Genomic DNA, 13,904 nt, shown 5'->3' with positions numbered 1-13,904 from the left:
TACTAAGTGCTGGCTTAGCTACACATAATCAGTTCACAATCCCTGACCCTCATGGGGCTCCCAGACTAAGCAGGAGGGAATTGGGTTTTCCAGCCAACTACTTGGAGGGCCAGTACCAGGAGAGGAGTCAGCCTGGACCTGCTCAGGACAAACTCCTACACCATGAGAAGTTCTTTTCCTGTGAAGGGGAGTCTCACAGCAGCCCACCAACTTTGTGGCAGAAGCCTCGAGGCTTTGTCATACCAGTTTCCCACGCAAGTGACCCAGGCACACATTGGGCATAGTTCAACCCATGATGTTTCCATGTCAGTATGGGGGAAAAAAATCACTTCTTGAAGGGACTGCTGTTTGAGTCTGAGTCTCTGCCCCATAACTTGGCATCAAGTAGCCTGCATAATGTCAATAGATTTTGAGAATCCTCAGTGGAAGGTATTTGGGAACGATGCCATTAAAAAGATTAATTCTCACCTTCCACCTCCTCCAGAGGAAGATACCTACAGGTACCCCTGTAGCTGGAAAGGATAACGGTGCAACCTCTCCCCATCTTCAAAGGGTTTGCTAAAACACAGATTGAAGGTGCTTATTGGGACCTGAATAAACAAAGATTTAGGTTGATGTTGACAACGGCTGAGGACAATCAGGAGCTGAAAACAAATGTTTCCATGGCTGGTGGGAAGCCTAGGGGATTTGTTCCACAGCAAGTTAGGCAACCTAAAAACATCAATAGATTCATGGGAGGTTTGCAAAAATGTAACCCCTGTGTTATAAGACAACTGGGTGTATTGTTCTTTCCAGAACTGACATTTCTCTGGCACCCGAAGCAATTCTGATCCAGACCACCTTGCAACAGGGACTGCTTAACTTCGTTGTGCTCGTGGATTTAAATCATTGTCCAGTTCAAATTACTACAGCAGCCTTATCAACACACAAATTCCTGTCCTCTCCCTGTCTCACTACCCCTTTTCCTCATGGGGAATCCTGGCGTGGAGATTGAAGGGGGATAAAGAGAGAGAAGCACAATTTTATTCCTTTCCAAAGCACTGCAGTGGCAACGGAGGTCTGAGACACAGACAGCAGGCCTCCACCCCTTGCAGACATCAATTATTCTGTTACAATATGGGCTTTTCCCCATATCACCTAGTTTATGTATTCCACAGTTTTGCAGAGGTGCTACATTGCTTGCATTTGAGTTTTTAAGATCCCCAAAATGAGTTAAATGCTCAAAGCCCTGGGGCTGGAATGTACAACATTAGAACAACACATTAGATCCCCAAAAATTGGGTTTAAAAATTTAAAACTGAAACCGGCAATGTCCACAGGCCACATTCAAGACAATGAGATTCATTCATTCAATCGTATTTATTGAGCACTTACTGTGTGCAGAGCACTGTACTAGTAGACGTCCAACTGTATGTGGGTAAATTTGCATAAAATACTCGTCCTGCACAGACTACACTCATGCAATTTTTCAAATAAAATCATTACTGCTATTCATGCAATGCCCTTTCAATTTCTCTGTGACCTTCTTGGTCATTCCAGATCTTCAGCTCCTAAGGCATTAACCCCTCCAGAACCAACAGAGAAAGGGAGATAGTGAGAGCCTTCAGGTAAACTATCTGCCTGACCACCCGGGCTGCCAGCTCATAGTGTGGAGGATGAGAACATAGATTACATAATAGTAGTAGTATTTGTTAAGCACTTACTATGTGCCAGACACTGTACTAAATGCTGGGGTAGATACAAGCAAATCAGTTTGAACACAGTCCCTGTCCCATATGTGGCTCCAAGTCTCCATCCCCATTTTACAGATGAGGTAGCTGAGTCACAAAGAAGTGACTTGCCCAAGGTGACACAGCAGACAAGTGGTGGAGCTGGGATTAGAACCCATGACTTTCTGACTCTGGGCCTGGACTCAATCCACTACTCCATACTGTTTCTCACGTTAAGTTCACGAATAGAAAGACATTTGCGGGCTTAGGGAAGCTAAACAGTGTCTCCGGATCAGTTGAATGTTAATATTACATAATCAGGATACTACTCAAAAAGCCTGTTTTACAGACAACTTGATAGTAGGAGTTTTCTATATTAGACTTGGCATTTGCAGGGATGCTAAGACATTTAGTCACATGCAACCTCACCACTAAGTGACCTTCCCATGTTCGTGCTAAACAAACATGATTTGATAATGCTGAACAATCTCAAAGTCAACACTAACTCTATTTTTAAAGAAAATATGATCAAGCTTCCAATACTTACTTCATTCACTGAGAAATGAGTTTCAGAACTGGAATGAAATAGAATTATTTTCTTTTGTGTCAAATATAAATTCTGTTCAGTCTAAATGTGTCACGTCTGAATGCATTTTTGGTTTTAATTATGCATGTCGGCACACTGGGTGTTCTGAAACATTTTCAAAAGAGAAAATAGAGGAAGTGGGACAAAGGAGTTATTTTCAGCTTGTTTCTGTTTGAACTGAAAAATCTCAATGTAGGATAGAGGAAAATATTTTATGCTACATCATTCCAGATTCCAACTATGGCAAAGGCCAGAAAGTGGCTCTAGGCACAATGCAGGGCTTCAGAATCAAAAGTTTGAACATCAACCTTTAGGATGAAGCTTCAGTATTTCCTCCTGTAGAGGATGTGGAGGGAGCGAGGGAAAGGGAAGACAAAAGCAGAATTAGAAAGAGAAAGGGACAATAGGCATGTAACTCTGCCAGATCCCAAGAAGAGGGGACAAGAGGGCATGGGGATGCTGGGCCTCAACAGGAAGGTGACAAGAGGAGCAATGCGAGGACAGGCAGTCACAGGTGGCAAGTCAGAGAAAGGTGATCAATCAGTCATATTTATTGAGTGCTTACTGTGTGCAAAGAACTGTACTAAGAACTTGGGAGACTATAACAAATTTAAGACACATTCCCTGCCCACAACGAGCTTAAAGTCTAGAGGGGAGACAGGCATTAATATAAATAAATGAATTATGGATATGTGCGGGGATGAATAAAGGGAGCAAGTCAGGACAACGCAGAAGGGAGTAGGAAAAGAGGAAACGAGGGCCTTAAGTCATGGAAGAAGGAGGAGGTGGAGATGTGCTTTCAATAAGGCTTTAAATGGAGCGGGGGGGTTGGGGGGAGAGTAACTGTCTGTTGGATCTGAAGGGGGAGGCCAGAGGCATGACATGGGCAAGAGGTCAGAGGAGAGATGGATGAGACTGAAGTACAGTGCTACGGTTAGCATTAGAGAAGCGAAGTGTGCGGGCTGGGTTGTAGTAGGAAAGTAGCTAGGAAAAATATGAGGGGGCAAGGTGACTGAGTGCTTTACAAGCCTCCGGTAAGGCATTTCTGTTTGATGCGGCAGTGGATGGGCAACCACCGGAGGTTTCTGAGGAGTGGGGAAACATGGCCTGAATGTTTTTGTAGAAAAATGATCCAGGCAGCAGAGTGAAGCTTGGACTGGAGTGGGAAGAGACAGTAGGTAGGGAGGTCAGCGAGGAGGCTGATATAGTAATCAACGTGGGATGTGTTTGGATTAACGTGGTAGCAGTTCGGATGGAGAGGAAAGATTTTAGCAATGTTGTGGAGGTTGAACTGACAGGATTTAGTGACAGAGAGGAGTCAAAGATAATGCCATGATTAAGGGCTTGTGAGGCAGGAAGGATGGTGGTGGTGTCTACAGTGATTGGGCAGTCAGGTGATGAGAGGGCTGGCAAAGATGAGGCTACAAAAAGAACATGATGCTCAGTAGAGCCATAAGGAGGACGGCCCAGGAAGGAAAGAAAGGCATTTTGAGGAAATGAGAGAAAAAAGTCAGGAATTCCAGGGCAGCATTCAGGAAAGACCTTAACACAAAAAGGAAAAACAATAATTGTAGTGTTTGTTAAGCGTTTATGTGCCAAGCACTATACTAAGCACTAGGGTAACTACCAAATAATCAGATAACACATGGGGCTCACATTCTAAATAGGAGGGAGAACAGGTACTGAATCTCCATTTTGCAAATGGGGGACCTTGAGACACAGAGAAATTAAGTGACTTGCTCAAGGTCACATAGCAGGTAAGTGGAAGAGCTGGAATTAGACCACAGGTCCTTGGACTCCCAGACCTGTGTAGAAGTGAAGTGCAAGAGTTCACTGGAAAAGACTGGACTGGGATCCTTTCTGGGGAAAAGTATACGGATCTGGCAGTGATGAGTGCTCACAGGAAGTGAACTGTACAGGGTGAAAATGATGAAAGGGCACATGAGGGGTGTAGGTAATAGGAAAGCAAAGGAGGCTGGTGATAATCTCATGACTGTGGCATTTAATTATTATAAATATAAATGTATTCAGGAACTTTTCCCATAATTTAGACACTACCATTCTCAAAAATACAGCACGTTTCATTATTTTAAATCAGACTTCCCAAAAGACAAAATGCACACATAAGTCTTAATAATTCCAAAGTAAAAATACTACATAGATCCTACTCCTCTGCTAGATTGTAAACTCGTTGTGGGCAGGAAACATGTCTACCACCCTGTTAGCATACCCTCCCAAGCACTTAGTACAGTGTTCTGCACACAGGAAGTGCTTAATTGATAATAAGCTTCTCGAGGACAGGGACCGTATCTACTCACTCTATGATACTCAACAAACTTTAGAGCAGGGCTCAGTAAATATGACGGACTGAAGGGAGATTTTAAAAACATGAATACAATCTAGTGTGTACACACACACACACACACACACACACACACACACACACTCTCTCTATTTCTCCCTCTCTTCAGCAGTTAAAGAAAAAAGTTTAGTACTTTGCTTGCCTAAAAATCTGTGGTCCAACACACTTCATTTCCCCCAAGATCTTAAGCTCTTCAAGCACCAACAACATTCCTTTCAATCTCAGCAGAAATTTATACAATTTCTCTATTGTTCATTTAGTTGACTGCTGCACTCCCATTCATCTACCTACAATACCTTAAAATAAGCCCTCCATTTTTTTCTTATTAAAGGTACAGTCTAAAAAGATGACAGACTGAATGACCAACCTTATTGGCTTTCCTGTTGTAATACTTTCAAATTAGAACTACTTCTAAAAAAGCACGATCTTCAGTACATACAGCTTAATGCTTTTGCAATTAATAAAATCTGAAACCTATATGTACCATGTGGTCTGAAACTGATAAAATTTCTCCCCTGGGAATCTTGATAAAATTCAAAATAGCTATCAGTTAACCAGTTTTAAAAAAAAAGAAAGCGGGTAGATTATCAATTTAATCCCCACCAAAATTCTGAAGACTCTTCCAAGGCCGGTGGCTAGTGACGTATTAACAGCTGGTGAGGCATTAACAATTTGCTTCAATATTCTTTTGAGAAAGAGTACAAAAATGCACAATATTTTAGGTCAATCAACATGTGGATTTTGATTTTTGCAGTTTCTTGGTCATGGGCCTGATTGCAGTATAGGCAAACAGCTGTTATCAATGCTTCATATACCTAATGCGGGTCTGGAATTTTGTCTTCTTGCAACACACGCGAAATATAAATGCAGTTCACAAACAAAGACCAGCAAGCCGGTGGCACATTTGTGAAATATCATACATGCCAAACTATGTATCATACAAACACTTCTATGTGTTTGTGATTTGGATAGATCTAGATTTAAATCCCCTCGAGTCTTCAAAGATTTCAAAGGGCAGGAAACATGTCCACTAATTCTGAGGTACTCTCCCAAGCACTTAGTACAATGGCATGCACATAGTAAGCATGCACTATTTACCATTGATTGATTATCGCAGGTATCAATAAACTGGTTGGGAACCACCTGTTAAAATTCTCTTGTAAGAATATTCCCAAAAGATGTAGGCTACAAAATCAAATCATTTTACTTTTCTGACTGTGTCCATCATAATTAGCAGGGGCAGAATACCCCAGTATCGTAGCTGGGGCAACTTAGCTTGACACTGCCCTCGGCCTTAGAGATGTGGAAGGTGAAAAGAGGTTCAGCCAAGGTCTTCGGTTAACCATTTGGCTGGTAATGTCTGAAGGTATTAACTACGACTGTGGGGTTCCCCAGCTCAGCCCTGCACCTTCTAGCTGCCCCATCTTCTGCTGAAACCACAAGGAAACCACCAACAACGATGTGATTGGCGTTATTTAGTGGATTTCATTCACTGATAGAAATTTGGAATCAAATTGTAAAACTATGTTTTTTACATAAGCACAGATTCAACACCAGGAATACTCAAAACCTTTGTTTTTTTTTGGGGGGGGAGAAGGGGGGTTAGGGGGGCTTTGGGTCACACTCAGTTGCTCATAAGGAGTCATCAGCAAACATCTGCTTGCTCAGGAGTCCTTCCAGAAAAATATTAGCCTCATGGGAACCCCTCTACCATATATATTTTCACCACTCTGAATACTGAAATAAAAATAAACAAGCCCTTTCTGGATGACACTCTGGCATGGACAGATGTAACATTTAAGTACATTTGACAACTTCTGATAAAGCTTATCAAAGACCATTAAAAAAAAAGCAAATCATTACTTAACGACAAAGCCTTGTGATAATATTTTCCCACACTCTCATCTGCACCTCTTCTCCTTTGGTAAACATAACATACTGTATACATTCTTTTCTATCGTTTACGTATAGCTTATAAAATATACTAATATTTTATATGTATTGTATACACTAAAAACAGAGATGGGGTTTTTTTTAGATGGAAATTAATAGAAAGTCAAACTAGTTGTGGGAAAAATCATTCGTGCTTAACATCAGGAAATCTTGCCTGCCGGTTAATTGTGGGAACACTCCATCACTTGTCATATTACATGTTTATACCTTTGGGCATTAGCAGAAACAAAATAATCAGATTTTTTTCCCATTTTTATCTTTAAAAAGTTGCTAATCACCTCAACTAATTAGATGTCCCTAAACACATTGTTTCTAGCAAAGAAAATTATCTAAAATATTTTAGAATACAATAAATGACTAATCTTCATGCTGAATAATTTGTCCTTAAAATATGCATGCCTGTAAAAGGAATAGCATTTTTTCTGCTCTAAATGAAATATCAGGCTTCAAGCCTTACTTTATAAAATATGCTTCCCACTGTGATACACAACACTTACTCCGAGGATGGTAAATATAGTGGTTCTTCACAAAGTATCAGGTGGCTCACCTTATCTCTCCAACATGAAGTGGCCCAAGTGATTCTGAAGTTTATAAGACGTTTGAGGGAATAAGAAGGCAGTTTAGCAATAAAGGTTTAACACTCTCCTAAGTTAAACTATCTGTCCTCATGATACAAGCTAAATGCAGCTCTCGGTTCTTCACCCTCTTAGAATTCAAATTTTTCTGATACCAATGGGGCAGAGGTGGTCTCAAAAAGTGCTCAGTGAAACTGGTACTCAAGTTGGACAGCACTGGCCACACACATTTTACGTAACTATCAAAAAAAATACTCTGAGGAGAATGCTTAATTTGTCAGTTACACATTCTAACATTTAACAAATTCTAAGTTTATTATTATTGATTTCATGTGATTCACATTCCATTGTCTATGAATGACATTCTAATAAATTCATAAAGTGAAAGCCAATATTCTAGTATATAATAAAGAACATTCTCTGATTTGTCAAAAATGTAAATGGTACACCACACTTAAATACTCCAACCAATCATATATGTACCTTTGATAAATTACACTATATATTTATTAAATTATCTATGACATGTTTGTTAAGCTAGTTCAACCTGGAGCACAGATTAAATTTAAAGTTATAGAATCTTAGAATTAAATACAAGCAAAATCTTTTTTTTCATCTTTTCCCCAAAGATTGCTCAAAATTGCCGAATATCCAATTATATAGCACTACCAAAATACAAATATGCGCTCCAAGGCATTGAGAAACTACTATGAAACTGTAAAATCCACTTGTCCATGAACTGGGTAAAACAAGTTTGTTTTAAAGACAATCAACACAAGTAATTCAGAAAAGTTAATGAACAAAACCAAAAACATGAACACATAACACTGACCTAATAGGACAAGACAGACTTTGCAATCCTTTATTGGTAAAGTAATCTTTTAAACAATTACCTAAGGCAATTTTACTGTTCACTTTAATTGAGAAGACTATCCACTCCTACAACCAGGGTCTCGCTTCAATATAGACAAAGGGGATAGTATTTTGGCCCTGCTCTGTTTAGATATAAATTACTTAAGAGTGGTTCTATATCCACTCCCTTCTATTACCAGTGGGACTGTTTTGACTGCCACGTGCAGCTTGATTGCAACATGCAAAATGGATCCTGCTCTGAAAATTGGTTAAATTGGCATGCAGCTTTCTGCAAGGATCCATAATCAGATAATCAGCAAGGAGAACTAGTCACTGCAAGGACAACTCAGACAATATACACCTCACGTGGAAAAGCAACCCTTTCCCAGCACCAGAAATAGGGTGGGGGGGCCACATATCACCCTACTTTTCCCCCACCAATCCCACCCCAGACCCACCAAAAAACCAGAATGCAGTTCCAGGGCCTTCTGACCTAACCCATATATTAATCAATTAAAAGAAATGCAAATGATTTAACAGTAATACTGTCAGTTAGCAGAGTAAATTTTCCTTTCCACTACCACACTTTGCTACCTGCTTGCCACGGAGCAGGAAAGTTTCACAAAGTGATCCAGACCTCAATTTCTTAGGGCCATTACAAAAATTAAAGCTTCGAAAGCTGATTTTAAACTGTAGAGAAAATTAGTCCAAATCCATTTTGTTTCTATAATTTTACATACACACATAAATTTGAAATATTCCTTGGCAATGGATCAATCTAAAATTAAAGAGATAGAGCTATTCAATAAATCACTTTAGCCTGATTATCATTTACTCTGATGCGCTATATAACCTGACCAAGAAAAGGTAGCTTGCAGTTGATAACTTTACAGAGTAATCACAGTAAACGGGTGTCAGACATGTACTTAAGGGCAAATTAACTTACCCTTCTTGTTTGATAAAATGCCATCTAGAGCTTTCTAATCTAAAATTAAACTTTATTTCTCTTAATCCTCTTCTTTCACATTACTGTAGGAAGAACTCCTAGTTTTGCAAATTTGACTGCTCCTGGCTTTATGGTGAGGCTCTTATTTTTGTCCAGTTGAACTGATCAAGTTCTGAACTCTGAACATGGTTCCACGGACTCTGACCGACTCTGTAATTTTTCCACAAGAAGAGATGAAGTGTCATTTCCAACCAAATAGCTTGACTAGCTGCTATTAAAAACACAGCAAAACTACAACCAAAGTTAGTTAAGCAAAAATGTAAATAGGAAGGAACTAGATTTACAAACACTGCAGAGTGTGGGGATGGTTAAAAATGCATTCTAGTATGTGGAAAGGACTTCTACTTCTTGATGCTTCCATTGCAGAAGGATGAAAGGAGGATGGGACACAGCTCCAACCAATAAGCTTCATCAAAAAAGGTGAAAAAAATTAAATGCCATAAACTCTTCCTCCCCCCAAAATGTTACAAGGAAGCATCAACATAGCCCAGGTCAAAGATGAGGGTGTGAGAAAGGACAAGGGCCCAAAACAGGGAATAACTGCGTTGCACAATACTCAATATTTCTCAGGGGCCTGGAAAGCAAACTGGCCTATATAATGTTATTTCTAATGGGAACGATGACATTCATGAACACTTAACACAGCTTTTTTTTTTTAAAGGGGCTGCACCTGATTAAGTCAATCCCTCTTTGCAGTGATCCTGAAAACTCCAGTTTCAAGTATTATACAATAGAATAAACAATAAAAGGGGTATGTTGACCAGAAGATACAATAGTTCTGACTTTTGCTACCTCTGCAAGGTATGTACATATATTACATCAATATCATAGAAATGGCACAGCCTCTGAGGACACGTTCCACATTTTATTTACATTTTAAGACTACCTTTAATCTCAGAACCACATATCCATACACCTATTTCCTTTTTTGTTTATTTCACTTAAAACTTATATTCATGGTTTATTAGAACAAAGACTGTAAACAAATACTTGCCATGTCTGTTACATGTAACACACAGGAGCTGCTTAACAGAAATCCATCTTCCCCTCCCCCCCCTTTTATAAATACAGGTATCAAAACCATCCTGAACCTACTTTTTGATACTACTAGTAGTCGGCACCCACACCTCTTCCAAAATTAAACAAAATTTGCAACAGTATTCACTGTACCTGCTACTTGAAACAATTTAAACTGCAGCTCTTTCACTGAGCAAGATGGATAAAGCATGCCATTTATATTTTTCTTTCTTGGGAGATTAATTTTCAGAAACATACATTACTCCACAGCAACCTGACACCTCATGTCATGCTTTCATCTTGTAAAACCTGAATCCCAATTTTAGGCTACTCCAGGTTTATGCTTAAATGATAGTGCCTTGATAAGAGGGAAAAAAATTGTGCTGCATTTCTCTCCCATCGTGCCGGAAAACAAAATGGGTGTACATATATTAAATATAATCTTACAAATGTCCTGGTCATTTAACAGCTGAAATTCATTTAATGTGTGGGTGTTTGCATTGTGAGATTTAATCAAGACATTAACAGGAGTAGAGAGTTGGTTTAAGACAAGTTTGAAATCAGCTAAAATTAATTGCTGTATGTTTGTCCTTCTGGGGGTTGTGGAAGCTTCATATTTTCTTTGGACATCATTAGACGCCTTAGCTCTTGAAGTACAACTTTAATGCTATAAGAATTTTGCCATTTTGCTAACACTGGTATGCTCCGGGCATCCATCTGAAAAGAAAAACAAAACAAGGACTTGAGGGCATAAAAATCTTAAGGCATTTGTTTCTTTACACAACATTTACCAAAGTTCTGCAATTTTAATATCCCTTCTCTCCCCATGCACTAAGACTATTAATAATAAACTGATAACAACTTTGTGTTACACATCAAGTTCAAGTTAATAGTTTTACACCACTTTTACAATATTCAACTTTGGGTGAATTTTTTAAAGAAGAGTTTTGAAATGCAAAGTTACTTTAATTTATTGATAATGTGAACTTTAAAACACAGCTTGTAGTTTATTTGAAAAAAATACTTCTACCATAAGGATTAGAAGTGCAGTGAGTTCAAAAAAGTTCCTTTCTATCTCATAACAGTGTTTTAGCATAGACAGTTGATTTTGAAATTTAATGGTTCAAAGTGGGTTCTCACTTCCCTTGGGAGTGATGAGAGCTATCGATGGGTTGGACGGGGAGGAAGTAAAAAGCGAAAATAGTACATATTAAATACACGATGTTAAATTTAGGAAATGCAATTGTTTTCATTTCCAGCAGGAAAGGAGGTCTGCTGAATAGAAAGAAGTTCATTAACATTCCTGGAAGCAAGCAAGCCCCCTCATTATTTCCAGCTACTGCATGGAAAACCCCTCTCAATTATTTAGAAGTAGATTAACCAGTGGGTTATCTTGGTGCTTTGTTGCTGCTTCTCTCCTGCCTAATGTTCAGCCATTCCACTCCTATCAGAGGTTGTGAAGGATAAGGAGATGTCAGGTACATATCAGGCACCCTTAAAGCACATAGCACCTTACTTCACATTTCCTAAAGAATCTTTCTGGGGTGACACCCAGACAGTCTTCCTTATTCCCTTGCCTCCCTTAGTTATTATAGGCAAACCTTATGCGCTCTGCCCTCCTGGGATTCAGCACCCTCGAAGAGCAACAGTTATTCTGCTGAACCAAACACCCTTCCTTGCTATTCTATGCAGTCAGGAACATCCAGTAGGCAGCCCGGCCTACTGGAAAGAGCACTGGTCTGGGAATCAGAGGACCGAAATTCAAATCCCTACTCTGCTAGTTGGTTGCTGGGTGATCTTGGGCCAGCTGTTTAACTTCTCTGTGCCTTTTTTTCCTCATCTGTAAAATGGAGTTTAAATATCTGTTCTTCCTCTACAAAGGCTGTGAACCACATGTGAGACAGGGACTATAATCTGATAAACCTGTAACTACCTAAGGGTTTGGAACAGTGCTTGACAAAGTAAGCACTTAAATACCATTATTATTAATATCCTTTTTTTCTTTTTTTTTTAAATGGAATTTGTTAAGCGCTATGTGCCAGGCACTGTACTAAGTGCTGCAATAGATACAACCTAATCAGGTTGGACAGAGTCCAGGTCCCATGTGGGGCTCACATTCTTGATCCCCATTTTTACAGATGCGGTACCTGAGAACAAGCCATTAGTAGTTTAGGAACACTTAGTAACTAACCTCCCAAAGGACTGGGACTGGAGGATTTAAGGTATGAATAAGCTTCACTCTGGATTCTCAACTAGCCCCATCCAAGGAACATCCTGAATCACACATTCCCTGCCCCTGGGACGGCCTATTCCCTAAGCATGTATCTGAAAGGGAAAGACAAGAAGTGGGAGAGGGGACGAATCAAATCATTGTGGGGTTTTTTTCCTCCTCCACCTTCTCCCTTTTCACTTTCTAAGCCTAGTCTATCCATCTAACATTGTGATGTATCACCCCTGAAATAATAGCTCCAATCAAAATCTTGTTGAAATCTTTCTGGTTAAGCTGATTAGTGGCATGTGATACCAACATGCCCAAAGTTGATGGCAGAACTTCACAAGCTATTACATACAGCACATCAATCTCCACTTGTTTCTGAAAAAACTGAAAGACTGTAACCTACCATTTCGTTTTTAGCCTGTCTACATTACATCTCATCTACTTGCTCTTCAGAAACTGATAAAAGAAATCTTTTTTATACTGAAGTTGAAAGAACCCCAACGGAGCACATCCCTGAACAACGCTGCTCACATGTTGAGAATTTTTTTTACAAGTATTGAGTTAAAGCCAAAATGAATGAAGTTGATGAAAAATTAAGTCTTTGTAGATTAATAGGTTTAGAATTTTCCCAATGAACAAATTACCTATATCTTTGAAACCTAATATTCACAGTAGCCCATTACCTTAACTACAGATCTCCTGCGCTTATAACTCACATTAAAGTTCCTAAACGGACATTAAGTACAATAAATAATTTGATTAGAGAGAGAAAGGCAGACTATTAGAGATGGTTAATACTGTTAAAAAACTTACATGCCAATGCTATTAATTCATTCATAGACAGCACCTGCATCTAAGGTGTCAGAACAGGTAAAATAAGTACACTATGAGTTTTGAATTAGATATTGCTGGGAGCATTAGAAATGAAGTTTCTGGTTTTAACTGCAGAAATGCTCGCAAGAAAACATCTGTATTTTTCAGTACCCTATTTTTCACTCAATATCTTTGGCGCCTTCAAACTGCTTTTCCTCTATAGTCTAGCTTTAACGCACTCAATACTGCATAGCTTTCAGTGTGAAGGTTGCACTACTATGGCAATGTACCTAAAAATCCTATGCATGACCAACAGTGCCATCCAAACTGAATATGCACACATAGCCCCATGTTATACTGTCATACTTGGGAGTGACTGGACCACTTTTCAATTCTGTATTTTAGAATCATTAAATCATGGAACAACAGGGTGCTTTATGATGATGAGAATAACTCATCTAGGAAGAACTGCCACAGTTTCATGTTACCTGGCCTGATTCAGAGCCGACATTACAGCACTAAGTTAAGAATTAGGATTCTAAAAATGAGAAAAAAATCACAGTCATTTAACTCCCTCTCAGGAGGCCATTCTTTCCTAGAGTAAAATGTAGGAAAAGTCACTGCAGGAGACCTCCTTGTCATCAGAAATATTTTCTCTTCTCAGGCTTGTGCAATAAGGTAAAAGAAAAAGGAAATGCAAACAAAAAAATCAAACAGCAGCAACAAAAAAAATCAAGATTCTTGAGAAGAGGAAGAGCATCCTAGGACTACTGAATCCAGGATATAGCTGACAGTAAGCATTTTCAAGACATC

General features: G+C 39.2%; 1 protein-coding gene across 1 annotated transcript in view; it reads right to left on the bottom strand.

Moving 5' to 3' along the window:
• Positions 1 to 9,889: 9,889 nt before the first annotated feature.
• The window catches only part of UBE2V2 (ubiquitin conjugating enzyme E2 V2), a 45,586-nt gene continuing 41,571 nt past the window's right edge, over positions 9,890 to 13,904 (bottom strand). Inside the window, exon 4 of the mRNA XM_038766458.1 lies at positions 9,890 to 10,777. Coding sequence (XP_038622386.1) covers positions 10,631 to 10,777 — 147 coding nt within the window. The 3' untranslated portion in view covers positions 9,890 to 10,630. The remainder of the gene's footprint in view (positions 10,778 to 13,904) is intronic.

The sequence above is a fragment of the Tachyglossus aculeatus genome, chromosome 25 (assembly GCF_015852505.1).
Source record: "Tachyglossus aculeatus isolate mTacAcu1 chromosome 25, mTacAcu1.pri, whole genome shotgun sequence".
In the NCBI taxonomy this organism is placed as follows: Eukaryota; Metazoa; Chordata; class Mammalia; order Monotremata; family Tachyglossidae; genus Tachyglossus; species Tachyglossus aculeatus.
The sequence above is the reverse complement of the archived record's forward strand: the minus strand, read 5'-3'. Positions and strand labels throughout refer to the sequence as shown.